Here is a 19,738-nt window from a genome sequence, read left to right as displayed (position 1 = left end):
CTCCTGCCGGCAGCCGTCACCCACCTGGTGACGCAACCCGACTTCTCCCAGCCCGCGGTCGCAGGAATTTCAAGATGGCGGCGCCCAGGATCCGTGTTCTGTGGCGCTATTGCGGCCGCGGGTGGTCGCGAGTAACCGGAGACTGCAGGCTCCCCGGGTTTCATAGATCCAGGCCATGGGCCACGCTGAGTGCGCGGTCCTTGTCCCAAGAGAAGCGAGCAGCAGAAACGCACTTCGGATTTGAGACGGTGTCGGAAGAGGAGAAAGGAGGCAAAGGTGACAGGGCGAGAGGGTGGTTGGAGCGACCTGTCCGGGCTTCTGTTTGGTTTCCTTTACTCATCTAAGGGTTGATTTGATCCTCTAATGGCCCTAGAGTTCCTTACAACCCTGACTTCCGAGGAATACCCACCTCCCAGACGCAGCTTTCCTTTTGGGACTCATTTTCTGTAACTCCGACTACAGACCTATACCCGGCGACGCGTCCTCCCGTCCCCATTTTGACAGTATTTCTCTGTGTAACTTTGACTGCCCTGGAGCTTGATATGTAAGCCAGGCTGGCCTCGAACTCGCAGAGATGCCTCTGGAGTGCTGGGGCTAAAAGCGTACACCACCAAACCCGGCTTGTCCCTCTTAAACACTGCGTGGCTCTTAACTCTCATCAACTGCGAGATTGTCATACATGCCAGGTGCCGCGTAGACATTTTTCCCACCCATTTCTCACTTCAGTTTTCCACTAGTGACTCTTGTTACTGCTTTTCTTAGGAAATATAGAGTTAAGGTTAAGCAAGGAAAAACTTGCACAGTTTAAAATGGTAGCCAGGAGCTGGAACTATGGCTCGATTGGTAGATTGCTTGTTAGTTCCTGCAGCTCAGTTCCATTCCTGGCACCACATATATTGTGTGTGGTGGTGTAAACTTGTCTTCCCAATACCTGGGAGGTGTATGGGGGAGGATTAGAAATGCAAATGAATTCTCTACTATACCGTGAATTTGAAGCCAGCCTCAGACAGGGAGATCCTGCCTCTACAGAGATAATTACAAACTTGCTAGTAAGTGGAAGAACTACTATTCTAACACAGAATTTACGTTCTTATTTTCTTACTAAGGAGAGACACAATCCCCTCCCTTCAAACTACTGTTATGTACTTATGATGTAGCAATGAAAATAATCTTAGGGTCACTACGACATGAGGAACTGTACTAAAGGGTCCTGGCATAAGGAGGTTGAGAACCACGAATTATAACCAATTCCAAGGGATCTGAGGGCCTCTTCTGGCCTCCATGGGCACCAGGCACACATGTGGCACACAGACATACATGTAAGCAAATACTCATAATACATATAATACACATAAAATAAAAATTAATGTATTTTGAAACATCCAACAGATGGGATTTTTCTAACATTTTAATGGTTCTTAATTTTGGCTTAAAAGTTTTTTTTTTTAAGATTTATTTATTTTATGTATGAGTACACTGTCATTGTCTTCAGACACACCGGAAGAGAGCATCAAATTCCATTGCAGATGGTTGTGAGCCACCATGTGGTTGCTGGGATTTGAACTCAGGACCCCTGGAAGAGCAGTCAGTGCTCTTAACCACTGAGCTATCTCTCCAGCCCAGTTTAAAAGTTTAAATCCTAAGAAAAATTATAGTTTTGAGGATAGTAATGTTGTTTTATTTCTGTTTTAAAATGTAACGAGTGATTCAAGCACTTTATTCCCTTGTCATGGAGCTTAACTATAGTGATTAAGTATACTTCCTATGACTTGGCAGTTTCACCCCCTTTGAAGCTTTCATCTGGAGGATGGAGAGATAGCTTGGTCAGCTTCTAGCCCCGGTGCATTCAACATCATGAAACACTTCCGAGGGCCCCTTGAATGGAAATTCTAAAAAATTCTATATTTGTATGTAGTGTGTGTAAGAGTGTGTCTGTCTGTCTGTCTGAGGGCTTTGTTGCAGGTGTCAGTTTTCTCCTTTGCCATTTGAGTCCTAAGCTGAAAACTCACATCTTCAGGCTTGGAGTGTTCTACCCCCTGACCATCTCCCTGGCCCTGTGGCAGGTGCTCCATCCACTGACCATCTCCCTGTGAGTTTTACTTCCTGCCACTTCTTCCTCTGAAACACCTTGAATCTGATTGGCAGAATCCTTACACCTCCCCTGGGTTAGAGAGTTCACCTTTACTCACAGGGTTCGTCCTCTGCCTACTGAGTCACCTCTTCCGAGTGCCTCTGCCCTGACAAGGGTCCTCGTCCCCTGATGTGCTCTTTGTTGCTGTTCTTGTTTGCGTTGAGGATTGTGTCCCAGAGTCCGTCATTCAGTCTTGGTCTATGCCCTCACTCCCTTGCTCTCTCCCTTTTTGTTGCTCAGTTTCCTCTTTCATTTCTCTTAAGTATGCAACATGGGTTTGTCACCAAGAGACAAGGAAACAGTAAAAGCATCATGCACTGGCCTGAGTGTAAACTGTCTATAAAGCCGATGATGTAACTGTTCACTGATGCACATATCTCTGCTTTCCTTTCAGCCTTTTTTGTTTTGTTTTCTAGGCAGGGTTTCTCTGTAGCCTCTGCTGTCCTGGAACTCACTCTGTGGTGCAGGCTGGCTTCATACTCAGAGCTCTGCCTGCCACTGTGTCCCTGAGTACTGGGACTGAAGGTGTGTGTGCATCACTGCCCGGTCCTCCTAGTTTCATAATGAGTCAGGGAATGAAGAACTTCCTGAAGCTTGTATTTCATGCACATACTCACAGTTAACCCAGCATCAGGTTGGGATGGTGATGTTGGACGTTAGGAAAGAGGTCGATTCCTTTTCTTTTCTTTTTCTTTCTTTCTTTTTTTTGACTACTGAAGCAGTCTCTAATGAAAGCCATGCAAGAGATGTCTCTACTCTTGCATCTTCTCAATCATTTCTCCCTTGTATTTGCCCTTCTCCTTTTCTACTTATCCGGACGTGGATTTCCTCTCCAGGGTCTTCTTACGGTCCTTGTCCAGCTTTAGCCTGGTGACACCCGCCTTGCTGCGGTGGACGCCCACATGCACACTTGTGCCGTTACCCTTCTCTCGCTGGACTCATTCAGTGTAGATGATGTATTTCTTCCTGTGCACTTGGACCACTTCGCCAATCTGCTGGCTTTTGTAGTGTCCTCAAACAACCTGAACTTCATCATCCTTTCCAATGGGTGTAGACCGAACATTATAATAATGTCTCAGCTCTTTGGAAAGAGGGGAAGACATGATCTTCTCTGAATGTGAGAAGGTGCATTGAAATGCCGTTTGCAGTTCTTGCTTCGGTCAGAAGTCACAAAGGGATTGGACTTCATTCTGGCATCTGCGATCCGGTGATGGCCACAAAAGAAAAGAGCAGGAGGTTGATTTCTTTTGATACAAGGTCGTGTTGAGGTCTAAAGAAGTGACTCTGATAGGGTTCTTGCCTACTGTGTGCAAGGCCCTAGATTCAGTCAAGTACCACGAGAGGATGAAACGTAATGTTAAGATGTATCTTGGGCATGGAATATTTTGGCTTAGTGTCACCTTGCAAAGACGGGTGCTTTCAATAGGGGAAGCTCCACTTTGTCTTCATTAACATTTCCCCAAGTCACTCCTGTTAGTCACAGTCTGTCTGTCTGTCCTGCGTCAGTCTACCAGGTGTTTGAGAGCGTGGCCAAGAAGTACGATCTGATGAATGACATGATGAGTCTCGGCATCCATCGTGCCTGGAAGGATTTGCTCATCAGGAAGATGCGCCCGCTGCCCGGGACCCAGCTGCTCGATGTGGCTGGGGGCACAGGTAATGCCGCATGGCTCACGTGGCTACCTCACCAGCTTTGCGCCTGGCACTTTTCTGTTTGTTTGGTTTTCAAGACAGGGTTTTTCTGTGTAGCTCTGGTTGTCCTAGAATTCACTTTGCTTGCAGACCAGGCTGGCCTCGAACTCACAACAAAGATGCCTTTGCCTCCTGAGTGCTGGGATCAAAGGCATGGCCACCATCTCTGGTGTGCCTGGCGCCTTTCTTCCCTTTTATTTAAAAATGTGTTTATTTTATGTATATGAGTGCTCTATCTCCATGCATGGGACAAGAGGGCATCAGATCTCACTACAGATGGTTGAGAGCCACCATGTATGTGCTGGGAATTGAACTCAGGACCTCTGGAAGAGCAGTCGGTGCTCTAACCACTGAACCACCTCTCCAGCCCCCGGCACTTTGCTGACAGAGCACTTTGCAAGGCAAAAGGCCAGTGTTTGTGACATTTCATCATCTGAATGACTATTATATCTGTTTTTGTTGTTGTTTTGTGGTGTTCAGGACTGTGTGGTCTTGGCTGGCCTTAAACTCACTGTGTAACAATCCAAGCTGACCTTAAAACTCCTTGCCACCCACTGTCCTCCTGCCTCTGCCTCTCAGGTGCTGGGATTACAGGACTTGGACACCACACACAGCTTGGGTCCACCCCCCCATTTTTTTTCCTCCTCAGTGCTGGGGAGTAAAATCAGGGCTTCTCAAATAAGTTAAATGCTGTGTCATGGAGTTTTGCCCCAGCCTGTTCTACCTTCCCTTTAGCCTTTAACCTACTTTCCTTCTGTTTGGAGAGAAGCCTTTTCTCACATTACATAAGCTATTTAGGACATGAACTACTTAGGCCACCCTCCAGTCCAGCCAGTTCACTCCTTCCTCGGGTATCAAAACATCGCAGGTACCTGGAGAAAAGTGTTAACGTATGTGTCAGAAAGTCTTTAATCCCAGTATGTAGGAGGCTGAGGCAGGAGGGTTGAAGTACATTCAAAGCCGGGTTGGTTTCTAGGTGGTCGAACCTGTGAGGCCAGACTGGGCTACAGATCAAGACCCTGTCTCAAAACCAGAGGCTGAAGAGGTGGCTCAGTGGTCAAGAGTTGATACTCGAGGCAGGGCCTCACTGTGTACCCCTGGCTGTCTTGGAGCTTGCTTTGTAAACCGTGCAGAGATCCAACTACCTCTGCCTCCAAGCACACTGGTTAAAGGTCTTCGCCACCACTGCCTAACATACGCACCTAAAATGCTAATCTTCAGAAGATTAGGTCAAAGAGACAACTTGTCATCCCTCAGTCCATAACAAACTTGAAGACGGCCTAGGCTACGTGGGCCTACATCTCAAACACAAAGCAGCAGCAGCAACAACAAAATGAGTAGAACACATGCTTGGGGCTGAGGTGTGCTCAGTGGAGGAACATTTTCCTAGGCTCATTCTTCAAACCCTTGGTTGATGGCAAACGCCAGGCAACAACAGACCGAGTCAGCTACATATGCCAAGCGAGTTGTTTAGGGATGACAGAGTCCCTGGGTGATCCTCACTGCACAGCGACCCATGGTTGATGTGAAACCTGCAGAGACTGAGTCCTGTACTGCTTATATTTATAAAGGTCTGCTTCTCGTTTCCTAGAGCTTTTCTTGTCTTACTATGCAGCTGTGGCTTGCCTGGAACTTGGTACATAGATCAGGCCGGATTTAAAGAGTTGCCTGCCTCCCAAATAGTGGGGTTACAGGTGCATGTTTTTTTTTTTGTTTGTTTGTTTGTTTGTTTTTAGAGACAGGTTTTCGATGTGTAATAAGCCCTGGCTGCCCTGGGCTCACGTTTGAGACTAAGCTGGACTGCTTTTTTTTTTTTTTCCTGAGATGGGTCTTATGCTGACATTAAACTCATGTATTTGAGGTTGTCCTGGTCCACTTCCCTCCAGAGCTGGGATTACAGGCATGCAACTAAAAACCTGGTGTACGGCATTCTGGGCACGGAGCTCCAGGTTCTGTGTGCTAGGCAAGCACTCTCCCAACTAAGCCTCACCCATAGCCCTTAATATGAGAATCAGTGAGCCCCAGTTGTGTGGGTGATTATATGTGTGGGTACACATATAATCCCAGTACTCAGGAAGTGAACACACAAGGACCTAGAGGTAAAAATCATCCTTAGCTACAGAGTAAACTCATGGCCAAACTGGGCTACATGAAGCAGTATCAAAAAAGAAAAAGAAAAGGGGGGCTGGAGAGATGGCTCAGTGGTTAGAGCACTGACTGCTCTTCCAAAGGTCCTGAAATCAATTCCCAGCAACCACATGGTGACTCACAACCATCTGTAATGGGATCTGATGCCCTCTTCTGGTGTGTCTGAAGACAGCTACAGTGTATTCATATAAATAAAATATGAGTAATTTATATGTATTCATATAAATAAAATAAATAAAGCTTAAAAAGGAAAGGAAAGAGATGAAGGGGAGAAGGAAGGGGGAAGGTGGTCAGTTTACTTTAATCAGGGATGAGAGCATGCATCTGTAATCAGCTCAGGAGGCCATAAGAGGAGGAGGAGTTGAGGGCCAGCCTCAACAACATAGATGTATGTATTGTCAGGGTGGCAGTGAGGACCTGTGCTCTGCTGAAAGGAGTAGAAAGGCCCAAAGTGTATCCCCTTTGCCTCCTTTCGCTTAGGGCTTGGAAGACTGTTTGCTTCATTGTTTTGCACCTTTCCTTCTGTTGGCTTTCCGCAGGCGACATTGCATTCCGGTTCCTTAGTTACATTCAGGAGCAGCATCAGAGGAAACAGAGGAGACAGCTGAGGACTCAGCAAAATTTGTCCTGGGAAGAAATTGCCAAAAATTACCAGAATAAAGAGGATCCCCTGGGAGGTTCGCTTGTCATGGTCTGTGACATCAACAGGGAGATGCTAAAGGTTGGAAAGCAGAAAGCCATGGACCAGGGATACACAGCTGGTGAGTCCCTCGGCAGACACTGCCTGTGTACCTAGAGCAGCTCATAGGTGTGCACCAGGATTTGAGCAACACACTAAGCTTGACCAACAGTTTACACTCTGTGGCCCACAGAGCGTAAGGATCTTTTCTCGTTATAATTGTTTTAAATGTGTATAGGTGTTTAACTTGCACATATGCCTCTGCAGCATGAGGGCTCTTGGTGCCTACAGAGACCAGAAGAGGGCATCAGATCTCTTAGAACTAAATTACAGATGATTGTGAGCCAACTGGATGTTGGAACTCGAACTCAGGGCCTCTGGAAGAACAGCCAGCACTCTGAACTGCTAAGCCATCTCTCTAGCCATTGTTAATTTTTAATTATGGTTCTTATTAATGGAGATGGGGAGAATTATGTCGGTGCCACAGCACTCCTATGGAGGTCAGAGGCCGGCTCATGGGAGTTGGTTCTGGGAATAGAACTCATGTCATCAGGGCTGGCAGCAGCCACCTTTACCCACTGAGCCATCTCACTAGCCCTAAGAATCTGCTTTTTCAGGGTTTTGTTTTGTTTTGAGACAGGATCTTAACTGTATGTATATAGCCTTGGCTAGCCTGGAACTTACGCTATAGACCAGGCTGGACTTGAACTCATAGCAGGATCTTCTGAAGTCATGCAGTTTCCTTTTTCTTTCTTTTTGAATATTTTCCAGCACTGGGGGGTTGAACTCGGGGTCTTGTACATGCAGACTGTGGTACCACTGATTTTACATCTGGCCATTGAATATTTTAAAATACTTTCCCTAGCTAGGTGTGGTGGGGTGTACATTTAATACCAGAGCTTGGGAGGCAAAACCAGGTAGATTTTTGTGATTTTGAGGCTAGCCTGATCTACATCATGTGTTCCAAGCTAGTCCAGACTACGTAGTGAGACCATTTTAAACAAGTTACACAAAAGCTTGCCCTTCATATTTGCAAGGTCACCAATGGTGCTGGATGTAGCCCCCTCATGACGCAGCTTTCCCACAGCTGGACTGACTCTTCCTCACTGGCATGGCAGTGCAGGCCACCAGAGAGACCAGTGTATCACCAAAAGTCCTCTGGGCAGCATCAGCATTTCCCCCCACCCCCCCAAGGAATGTCTGGTTGTTTTAGGCCAATTATTGTCTTCCTCCTCCTCACACACAAAGAAGGAGCTGCCTAGACGAACTACAGCCCACTTGGCCTTCATGATGAAGGATTCTTTGTCAGCTATGCCCACTCCTCAGAAGGCAGTCACTAGACAAAGGCACTGTGTGCCTTACTCCTGCTGACACATGTATTTCCCTTCTCTGGTGCCGGCCGTAAGGAGTGAGAGCAGTAGACGACAGGTAATGTTCTCTTTCTGGAACCGTCTGTTCCATCGAGTAGTTATGCCCGCTTAGGAGGCTGTTGTTTGTGACGAGGTGTCATTACCCAGGCTGGCGGGTCAGGCTGGCTTGCAGTGCCTGGTAATCAGTCCTACCTCTGCCTGCCTCACTAGGGAATGGAAAAATAAAGCCACCTAATGGTTTTGAAGCTGGGACTGAAGAGACGGCTCAGTGACTAAGAGAGCATACTCCTCTTGCGGTGGATTCCCAGCATCCTGAAGGGCAGCTTACAGCTGCCTGAACTCCAGTTCCAGGGGCTCCAGCACTCTCTTCTGACGTGTGTGGTTCACTCACACACTCAGGCTTGCACATGGGCACATTAAAACACAAACTCAACCAAACCTTTAAGCTAAAGGGTTGGAATCTGTCCTCTGCTAACATTATTCAGTGTAGAGCCATTAGGCACAGACTCTGGCACGGCTTTCCGTCCAAGTTCAGTGCTGCAGCAATGTCATCAGAGCCCTTGGGGGCAGAGGCAGGTGGGCCTCTGAGTTCAAGAGTAGCCTAGACTTTCAATGACCAAACAAAGAATGTTTCATTTCTTTTTTTTATTTTATGTGCACTGGTGTTTTGCCTGCCAGGATGGCTGTGAAGCTGCTATACCTCCTGGAACTGGAGCTACAGACAGTTGTGAGCTGCCATGTGGGTGCCGGGAATTGAACCTGGGTCCTCTGGAAGATGAGCCAGTGCTCTTAACCACCAAGCCGTCTCTTTAGCCCCTGGAGGTTGGTTTCATAAAAAGGTAAAGACTAGAGAAAACAGAAGGGGAAGGGTTAAGAGCTGATTGGCTTTCCCAGAGTTGCTATCCGCAGATGAGTCTGGAAGGGTAGAGACTGGTCAGCTGCAGGCCTTTCTGGTTATGACTTTCCTTTTGTAAGGATTCATATCAGAGGAGGTGTGTTAGTCCCCAGCTCTGTCTGGCTCACAGCTTATTTTCTGCCTGCATGCAGGAACTTGAGCATGAGAATTCCACGGTGATTTTCAGTCTGGTCTCCTGGGACCCAATGCAGCTTATACCAAACAGTAGCCTTTTGTAACATGTCACAGTGCTGGGGTCTTTTCCATTAATTTGCCCTTTTTCTGTATCTGTTTGTGCCTCTGTGTGCGTGTGTGTGTGCACAAGCATATTTCTGTGGAAGTCAGAGAACAGTTAGTGAGACATAGTTCTCTCCTTCCACTGTGTTGTGTCCAGGGGTCAGACTCAGTGTTAGGCTTGATGGTAACACCTTCTCTGATGAGCATCTTGCTGGTCTTAGTTAATCAGTTAGATTCAAACCCACATCCTTTAGAACAATTATACTGATAAGAATCTATCATTTTCTGAACTCAGAACCAGGCCAATGATGCACGCCTATAATCCCAGATGTTTTGGGGGCTGAGGCAGGAGAATCAAAATAAACTCCAGGGAAGTCTGGGCCTGAGCGAATGAGTTCCTGGTCAGCCTTGGACAATTTCATTACATTCATCCCAATATAAAAAATTTAAAAAGAGCTGGAGATGGAAATAGTGACATCCATATATAGTCCCAACACTCAGGAAGTGAAGGCAGGAGGATTCCTGCAAGTTGGTAGAGGCACATGCCCATAACCCTATGGCCCAGGAAAATCATTCAAGGTCATTCTCATGCATTTAAATTTTCTCCCAGCATGGGTCTGTCTTACTGTTTCAGAGAGAAGGGGGTGAACTTCATGTTAAGGCTGAACCCAGGGCTTTAGGCACACCAACTATCTATCCTGTCTCTGAGCCTTTCACACTTTAACCTGGTCACATTTTCTTTTTAAAGACTTATTTTTTGTTGTACATGTATGTTTTTCTTGCATGTATGTTTGTGCACTGAACACATGCCTAGTGCCCAGAGCAGTCAGAAAAGGGTGTTGGATCCCCTAAAACTGGAGTTATAGAAGTTTGTGGCTACTAGGTGGGGGCTGGGAATTGAAACCAGGTCCTCTGTAAAAGCAACAGCTACTTTTAACAACTGAGTGATCTCTTGGCCTAGCCCTTCTTCAAATATTTCAACATAGAATCCATGGCTGGGGGATGTGTAGCTGTGACAGCAGCTGTAGAAATAGGTACAGGCTAAATTTTATACTAGTCACTCATTAAATCTTCCAGTTTATTTCCATTTTACAAATAAATTGAAACAAAACCTGGAGTAATAGTGTGGTGATCTACCTGAACTCAGTTCCCTGTGCCCATGTTGACAGTTTAGAACTCTAGCTCCAGAGGAACCAGTGACCTCCTCCGCCTGTCTAGGCCTAGGCCTCTACCACACGTGTGGTAGACAGATAAATAAATAAGAAACCAAAAACCAAGAGTACTTTTGAATATATCATAAGGGCTGGGAGTATGGCTCAATGGCAGAATTCCTGCATAATGTGAGGCTCTGGGTTTGATGCCCCGCCCCCAACTAAAGTGGAGGACCTCACTAACTAACAGTAGACGAAAGTAGTCTTTAACCTTGAGGCCGTGGCTCCTCAGCACAGTGCTAACCATGAAGTGCCTGCTTGGGAAAATTGCTTAGGTTAGAGCTAGATGTGTAGCTCAGGGCAGCATTTGCCCAGCACAGAGTGCAAGAGTTTGTCCCCAGCACTGAGAGAGTATGCTGGTAGGTAACTTTCCCCAAACAAGAGAGGTTCTGAAAATTGGAGGATAGCAATGAAGGCAGCGGGAATACAGTGAAGGCAGGGGTGTCATGCTTTCTGTTGCAATCCATGGTCCCCACAACACCAAGCAGTTCTCAAATTCTCCTTCACTTCACTTCTGACATTGCCCAGACCTTGTGTCATGGGCTCCGTGTCACTGGACTGTCCCCACCACATTGGTGCCTAGGGCACTGGCCTCAGCTTCTCCTGTGGTGCATGGGAACGGCTAGTGTGCCTCTGTACACCAGAGCTGCTTTTGTCTTCTAGGACTTGCGTGGGTGCTGGGAGATGCTGAAGAACTGCCCTTTGATGATGACAGATTTGATGTTTACACCATTGCGTTTGGGATCCGGAATGTCACACACATTGACCAGGTATGAATTGCTGCATGCTCAGCTTCTGTGACTCTGAGGATAATGGTGTCCCTGGAGTGGACCTGCCTCAACTGAGAATAGGGAAGAGCCTTTTCTGGGCCCAGTTCTTAAGAGGAATGACCATTTTAATCCTAGAGGTCTCTTTCTCCTCTTCCTCCTCTATGTATTTATTTGTGGTGTGTGTGTGTGTGTGTGTGCGCACGCGCGTGCTGGTATGCTTGGCCCTGTGAAGCATGGCTTCTACATAGATGCTGAGGATTTGAACTTAGGTCCTCTCACCCCACAGCAAATGCTCCAAACTATCTCCATAGTCCTCTCCTCTTTTAAATGTATACAGTTTTCACTAATGTACCTGTACCTGTGTGAGTCTATGTGCATCTTGTTCACAATGCCCTTGGAGACCAGAGGGTGTTTGGTCCTCTGGAGCTGGCGTTATAGGCGGTTAAAGGCATCTGATATGAATGTTAGGGACTTGAACTTGGGTCCCCTGCCTGAGAAGTTTAAGTGCTTTTAGCCATCTCTCCAACCCTAGGGGTTAGTTCTTTTTCTTTCTTTTCCTCCTTCCTCCTCTTCATTCTCTTCCTCCTTCTTCCTTTTTCCCCTCAAGACAGGGTTTCTCTGTGTTGTTCTGGCTGCCCTCGAACTCCTTCAGTAGACCAGGCTGGCCTTGAACTCAGAAATCCAGCTGCCTCTCTCCAAATCCTGGGATGAAAGGCATATACCGCTACCACCTGGCGACAGGTTTCCTTTTTCTCAGCTGCCAGTTGCTTTAGTCAGGAAGTTGAGCCAGAATCACAGACCGGCTCTTGGTTGCTCAGGTTGGAGCCCACATTCTGGGTGGCTGGGCCTAGCTGCGGCACTCCCTGTTTCTTCTTGGAGAGCTGTGTAAGTTTGCCAGTCAGAGGCATGGTCAGACAAAGGAAAGGGCACAGATGCTCTAAGGCAGAAGGGAACATAGGTTTTCTACAGCAAGAAGGGAATGTTCTTTTCTGATAGGACTCAGCTCTTTATTTCTACCTGAACATTCAGTTCAAACAGTTTGTCCATTTGCAACTGGCTTCTGTGATATGGCCTCCCACTGTCTGACTCCCTAACTTTTGGGGGAATACCCTTTGCAGCTATTGCTCTGGTTTGAATACAAGTAGTACTTTCCAAAAGACCTGAGGGTGACACTGTTGAAAGGTTCTGTGGACCTTTAGATGGAGCCTTGTGGGAACCGCATAGGTCAGTTGAGTGTGTGCATGCCTCCTGGGAGTGTGGGGGCCTCCTCCCTTCCTCTTCTCTCCCCATCCGTTTCTTTGTTTCAGTTTTCTCTCTCCCTTACTCCCCCCCCCCTCTCTCTATACTGAGAAACCAAGATCAAAAGGACAGGGTAGGCAGTGGTGGTGGCCCCACCTTTAATCCCAGCACTTTGGAGGCAGGGGCAGGCGGATCTGTGAACCTGAACTACACAGTGAGCGTCAGGACAGCCAAGGACACAGAGAAACCCTGTTTTCAAAAGCAAATGAACCAGAGGGAGCGAGTGAGCCAGAGTAGGAAGGATAAAATTTGACACCAAACCTAACAACCTGAGTTCAGTCCCCAGGACATACAAGGTAGAGGGAAAGAACCACCTCCTGCATGTAGTGAGACTTTGGCTTCATTTTAGTCCCGGTGTGGGTTACGGGCTGCTTCACACTGTTCGACTCAGCTGGGATCTGCCTCATGCCCGAAGAGGGGAGTGATTTTGCCAGGTGCAGATAGTTTCTGCAGTTGGGTGGTATTTGGAATTCTGGTGACCTTTCCGAGGATAGATAAATGCTAGTTCCCCAAAAGGCAGGTTGGGTTGTTGGGTGAGTTATTAAATAGAGAAAAAACAAGAATAAGAAATCAATATCCTGACTGTGAAGATCGGGCTTACCCCAAGGAACTTGATGCCCTAATCAGGAAGTGGTCTAACACAGGGCATGGAACTTACCATGACTTACTGTGTAGACCAGGCTGGCCTCGAATTCAGATTTACCTGCCTCTGCCTACCCAGGGCTGAGATCATAGGTGTGGGCCACCTTTGTGTGTGTGTGTGTGTGTGTGTGTGTGTGTGTTTTAAATTTATTTAATGTGTGTTAGTACACTGTTGCTATCTTCAGAAACACCAGAAGAGGGCATCAGATCTCACTACAGATGGTTATGAGCTATCATGTTGTTGCTAGGAATTGAACATTCAACTCAGGTCCTCTGAAAGAGCAGTAAGTGCTCTTAACTGCTGACCCAGCTCTCCAGCCCTTTTTCTTTCTTTTTATTTTTTCTTTAATTAAAAAAATACAGAGTATTTTGTAGGCAGTGTCGTGGAACATGACTGTAATTTCAACACTGCAAAGGCAAAAAGTGTTCAGTTTGAGACCTGCTCTACATAGTGAATTCCAGGCCAGCAAGATCTTTGTGACAATATCCTGTCTCCAAAAACAAGCAAACAAACAGACCCAAACAAATCCTTTTTGTTCTTTTGAAGCAGGGTCTCTAACCCAGGCTGGCCTGGAGCTTGCTGTCTTTGAACTTGCAGAGCAATTCTGTTTAGTTTCCCAAATGCTAGAAATATGGACATGGGCTACCACGGCCAGCCTAGAACACCAAATCTAAGATGAGAGAGAGGGGAGCGGGAGAGAGGAAGAGAGAGAAAGGACCCTCTTTTTTAGACAGAATATGCTATACAAATCGGTCCTTTCATGTAGTGAGAAGGTTTAGTGTCTTTTCACATTCTGTGCTGTGTCTGACACCAGTCTTGGTGGGGCTGGGGGGTGTTCCTACACCACAGAGCTCTCTGCACACAGCCAAGCCACTGAGTGCCGTCTAGTTCTGACACCAGCTGCCTGGACTTACGAGAACTCCAGGCTGAGGGATCTGTCCACCAAACTGCCCTCCTGCTCACATAAATTCCTCACTGGCTTCAGATCAGAGGGTTTTGCAAGTCTCTTTGTGGGTTTGATCATTTGCTAGGAGGTAGTTCTTCTAAGCCAGGCATGACAGGCTATGCCAGCAGTTGCAGGATCTGGGAGGTTGAGTGAGTCCCAGGCCTGAGTCCAATATAGTTAGAGCCTAGCTTTGCTGCTGTTTTTGAGAAAAGGTCTCACTCTGTAACCCTGTCTAGTCTCAAACTTAGCATATAGGCCACCTGCTTCTAGTCATGACTGCTGGATTAAAGGCATATAGTGCTTGTATGAGACCTTGTCTCAAAGAGACAACAACAAAAACAAAAAACAAAAAAAGCAGGCTTTGTTGCTTCTTGGCTCCCAGGACAGCAGTTTGTTCTGCTGTGTAGACCCATCCTGTGATTCTTCACCAGAGTGACAGCAAATGTCCACCCTGTCAGCCTGGAGCTCACAAGACTGTAAGCTAAGACGAACCTTTGTCTTTAGGTCACTGTGCCGCAGTTTGTTGCAGCACAGGGTGACCAGCACTGCACTTTGTAGCTTGGCTTTTATGGCCTTCCTGCATCTGCAGACAGTTTATTAACCATTCTGACTGAAACATGTCTTTACCAGTTGTGGTGACTCACACCTGTGATCCATCGCTCTGGAGGCAGAAGCAGAAGGATCATTGCAAGTTCCAGGCTACAGGGGTCTCTGTGATGACTTCTCAGCCCACAGTCAGGACAGTGACAAGACTGTCTCTCTCTCTCTCTCTCTTTCTCAAAAACCAAAAAGAAAGATTAAATTGAGTAGCATCAAAGTTGAAGATTGTGTTGGTGAAAATTCCCTCCCACCCTAATCTCCAGCTGTTCTGTGCTGTTCCCAAATAGTCCCCAGTTCCTGTGTGTCTTTATAGACATGGTTCGTGCCTGTTAAGTGTACAATCAGGCATGGTGGCTTATGCCTGCAGTCCCAATGCTTAGGGGGTAGGGGGATGGCTCCCACAGTTAAGTGGCTCAGTCCACAAGGCCATCCTCAGCCATAGAGGAGAGTCAAGGAAACAATATGTACAGGGTTGAGTTTGTTGTTGTTTTGTTTTACAAGATGTGACATGGTCCAGCCTGGCCTCATTCTCGAGTTACTTTTACTTCTGCCTTCCCTGAGTGCTGTGGATGCAGTCTTGTGCCTCTGTCGTGACCAGCTGTGGAGCGACTGTGTGTGTGTGTTCCTGTCTTATGTCTGGGTCTCTGATGTGAATCTCTATGTAAGTCTGAGAATGTGTGGGTGTGATTGTGTATGGTTGTGAGTGTGGGTGTATCTGTGTGTGTCTACACGTGAGTGTGCAGGCGTGGTTGTGACGGGCTGGGGTAACACTATGGCACACACATGGAGGGCACAGGATAACCTTTACGTGGGCCCCAGGGACCCAGCTGAAGGTGGCCAGGCGTGTGCCTTTCCTCACTCGGTCACCTGTCTCACTGCCCCCTCCATCTTATTTTCTGAGACAGGTCTGTCACTTAACCAGATCACCCACTGCTTTTAGCTTAACCAGCTGCCAGGGAGCCCCAAGAAGCCCCCTGTCTCTGCCTCTCCTGCTAGCTGCTGGAAGATTCAACTTTAGATGTGTAAGATTCGTAAGCACATTTCCTACCAAGCCACTGCCAGGTCCTAATTCTCTTTCTTTTTAATGGGAACATTAGCACGCTAAACAGTTCCCCATCATGTTGCTTTTGCTTTGTTAATCAGAGTCTTGTGTACCCAGAGCTTGAATTCACCAAGCAGCCGATGCTGCCCTGGTTTCCAGAGTGCTGGGCCTATAGTGTGACACCTCACACCCAGTTCATTGCAATTTTAACTTTAAAATCTGATCAGGAGGCAAAACAGGCAAGATCTCTGTGAGTTTGATGCTAAGTTGGCCTACACAGTGCGTTCTAGGCCAGCTAGGCTGCATAGCGAGACTTCATCTCAAATATATACTGAGGAAAAGGCCAGATGTCTTCTGGGGCTTCAGCTAACTGGTAGAATATTTGTCTAGCATGTGCAAACCCCTGAGTTCAGTCTCCAGCATCCTAAAAAAACATATACACACCATAAACCTGTGATTGTGTATGTCTGTATACATAATATTAAACTCAGGGCTTTTATAGATGCTCATTAATAATCTCATTAAAGCTAACCTGGCCTTAAACTCACCCTATAACCCAGTCTGGCCTTAAACCTACAGTTCCCTGTGCTCTATCTCCCGAGGAGCTGGGGTTAGGGGTCTGAGCCATTGGGCAGGCTTATATGATGATTTTCCTCCATGTTGTCACATAAAGCTCTTGGCGGTGGTGGTATACACCTTTTATCTCAGCACTTAGGAGGCAGAGGCAGGTGGATCTCTGTGAGTTCAAATACAGCCTAGTCTACTGTGTGTTTTTCCAGATAGCCAGAGCTACACAAAGAAACCCTGTCTCAAAAACAAACAAAAAATAAAATGAATTATCAACATACATGTCATTTTCTGTCAGATAGAGTCCTTAAAATTGTTATGTTGGGGTCTGGAGAGATGGCTCAGTGGCTGATCTTCCAGAGGACTCACGTTCCATTCCCAGCACCCACAGCAGCTCATGAGTCTCAAACTGCAGTTCCAGGGGATGTGATGCCCTCTTCTGACCTCTGCAGGTACCACTTACACAACGGGTGCACAGACATGTAGCACAATGCCCACACATGTAAAGAGGTTTTGGAAGAAGTGTGACCCGTAATTCTAAACTTTATCCTTATGGAGCTATGGCCTCTCTCTGCATCAGTGACTTTCTCTAGTCCTTGACCGCAGTAGCCTGTGATGTGGGGTAACTTCTGCATTGTAGCTCCTAAGGCTGTAAAAGGACTTTATGAGGAATGTAATGTACATAGAAACTAAACCAGCCTCTGCCTCTTGGCACCGAGGAGAGGTCTGCTGAGGCTTTTCTTCTCCATCTTTCTCCCAGGCTCTCCAGGAAGCCCATCGAGTCCTAAAGCCAGGAGGACGGTTTCTCTGTCTGGAGTTTAGCCAAGTGAATGACCCCCTCATCTCCAGGTTAGCACCAGTGACAGGCCTTTATAAACGTACCCACCAAAAGCTCTCTATCCCAAAGTGGAAAGGATGTAGTCAGTGAGCCACAGACTCTGACTGTGAGTTCAGAAGCCCAAAGGAAGGGGCACCTTCAGAGGCCAGTGAGTCCCACATGGAAATGCATAGGCAGGAAGAGCCTCGACCAGTAACCACAGGCCTACCCAGGAGGCTATCCACCAGTTCAACACTTGCCTTGTCTATATAATGAGTTCCAGGCCTGGCTATTCTATAGAATGAGACTATCTCAAACCCACTGGCCAGCCAAAAACTGAAAAATCAGGAAATTGATTTCCAGCTTCCTTGGGAAAACCAGATCCTCCATGCAGGTATGGGAAGCAGGATTAGCTGCCCCTCCTCCAGTTTTATGGAGCTTTGTCACGCGCTATGGTGTCACACGCTATGGTGTCACACGCTATGGACCTCGGCCTTACTCTTGGCCCACTTGCCTTATTTCAGGCACTTGTTTGACCGCTGTAGACACCTGAGACCTCTACCTTACTGTATTCTGATTACTGTGAAGGGATGGAGTCAAACACATTATTGTCCTCCCCCCCCCCCCCAATAGCTTTGGCTATCTTGAAACTTGATCTTTTTTTTTTTTAGGCTTTATGATCTGTATAGCTTCCAGGTCATCCCTGTCATTGGTGAGGTCATCGCAGGAGACTGGAAGTCCTACCAATACCTTGTAGAAAGTATCCGGAAGTTTCCAAATCAGGTACAAAGCTTTTGTAACGTACAACAGAATCCATAAAAGTGAAACCTAGGCATCCCATGTGACTTTTCTTGTGTTTCAGGAAGAGTTCAAGAACATGATTGAAGACGCAGGCTTTCAGAAGGTGACCTATGAGAGCCTGACCTCAGGGATTGTGGCCATTCACTCTGGCTTCAAACTCTAGCACCTTTTTCTATTGTGGAGCACAAGCCAGTCATTTCTACTGAAGCACGGGGCTGGAAGATCGTTTCCTTGATGAGACAGTAGCTGAGCATTCGTCTCCTTAAGGCTGTAAAACCTGGGATTCATGTTCTGCATTGACCAGCCTCAAGAGGAGGAAACTGATTCCTGCCTTTTTTGAAGCTCTCATTAATTAGTAGCTGCCCAGGCTGCTGAAGCCTTTCAGAATGTGGCCTGGTTTTTGCTGGACTCCTGCTAAGGCTTAGCTGTGCAGTGTAGAGTCAGAACCAGCACGAATGCAGCTGTGACACTTATCCACAGCTTCTCTATGACAGATATGTTCTCAAGGGACAATGAATGGATCTCTGGAACTCAAGGAGACTTTGAACCAGCTCTTCAGACTAGAACTGAATCTAGGGCCAAAAGCCACACTCCACGTCAGAACGCTGACAATGTCAGCACCCCAGCCGGTGAGGTGCTCAGTGAGAGATCTGGAGCTGAGTGCAGCTCAGTGCAGCATGTACTTGGCCCTGTTGAGACCCTGGGTTTGGTGCTCACCTGAAGCAAACAGAAGCAGAAATCTGTGAAGCAGTGAGCTTACAATTTGGGTGTGGTTTACTTTCTTGGAAGAGGAGACACAATGTATGTCTGACTTCTGTCTTCAGTGCTGGTACAGAGACAACATCCTCGTTTCCGGGCACTTACATGGTAGTTTACAACTCTCTGTAACTTGTACTGGGGAATCCAGTGCCCCCTTTTGATATGGTGGGCACTGTGCACACATACATGCAGTGATATATATAAAAAGTTAAATAAAAATCTAAAAAAACATGAGCCCTGGATGGCACAAAACTGATCTCAGCATTAGAATTGCCCCAAGCTGAGCCAAGCCTGCAGAGCAAGTTCCAGGCCAGCTAGGACTGCATGTGGAGCTCATACTTCTCTCCAGAAACTTAGCTTAGAAGAAAAAATATTACTATGCACATAGCCTATTTCCTCCAGTCCCAAGGATGACCTAGGCAGAGCTTGATCTCACTGCCCTCCATTGTGATGTTAGGGGGCTTCCCATGTATGTTGAACCTGACACTAAGAAACTGCAGAAACCAGTCAGGTGTAGCAATGCACACTTCTCATCTCAGGAAGCTGAGGCCAGTATTTATACAAACATTTGTTTTTTTAAAAATAGGGTTATTTGAAGGGGCCTCAGATGTTACTTTTTGGCCCAGCACACTAGGGGTCATTTATGGATCACAAGACCTCACCTAAAGCTAACTACTGATGTCTCAGAACAGTAAAGAGCATGAGAAAATACTAAACCTTAGAGAACTAGGTATTTTGTTTCTCAGCCAGCTGGAACCTGTTAGCTTTTAAATTAACAGGAAGGAGCAGGCACTGGGAGAAATTCCATACACATCAAACCAATTTTATTTCTACAGCAACATTTTCTCAAATCTGAAGCTCCTGACAGTAAACATGGGCCAGATCATATTAGATTAAACCCCTCAGTGTCCAGCCATGTGGCCTTGCACCGTATCAATTTGATCCTGTTGGGTTTCAAATGAAAATAGGTCATAAAGTAGAGGGACTCAATTCACAGAAACCTGTTCAAATAGATAAACTGGATTGCCCTATCTGTGGTTACCTGGCTCCAAGTACCCCACATCTTTTCTGCAGACAGGAGACAAAACAGTGAAACAATCAGGAGGGATGCCCATCTATCTGCAACCCCAG

General features: G+C 46.8%; 1 protein-coding gene and 1 pseudogene across 2 annotated transcripts; one reads left to right on the top strand and one right to left on the bottom strand.

Moving 5' to 3' along the window:
- The first annotated feature begins 67 nt into the window (after nt 1-67).
- On the top strand, nt 68-18,800 carry COQ5 (coenzyme Q5, methyltransferase). The gene is made up of 7 exons (XM_080940870.1): nt 68-276; nt 3,638-3,787; nt 6,511-6,732; nt 11,027-11,133; nt 16,991-17,079; nt 17,719-17,830; nt 17,910-18,800. The coding sequence occupies exons 1-7, from the start codon at nt 75-77 to the stop codon at nt 18,009-18,011; spliced, it is 984 nt and encodes a 327-aa protein (XP_080796996.1). The 5' UTR covers nt 68-74; the 3' UTR covers nt 18,012-18,800.
- LOC308439119 (ribosomal protein uL24-like) lies at nt 2,884-3,320 on the bottom strand (annotated as a pseudogene). The gene has a single exon. The product of its transcript is annotated as a ribosomal protein uL24-like (transcript).
- Nucleotides 18,801-19,738: the final 938 nt, after the last annotated feature.

The sequence above is a fragment of the Micromys minutus genome (genome assembly GCF_963924665.1).
Source record: "Micromys minutus genome assembly, chromosome: 29".
Lineage (NCBI taxonomy): Eukaryota > Metazoa > Chordata > Mammalia > Rodentia > Muridae > Micromys > Micromys minutus.
The sequence above is the reverse complement of the archived record's forward strand: the minus strand, read 5'-3'. Positions and strand labels throughout refer to the sequence as shown.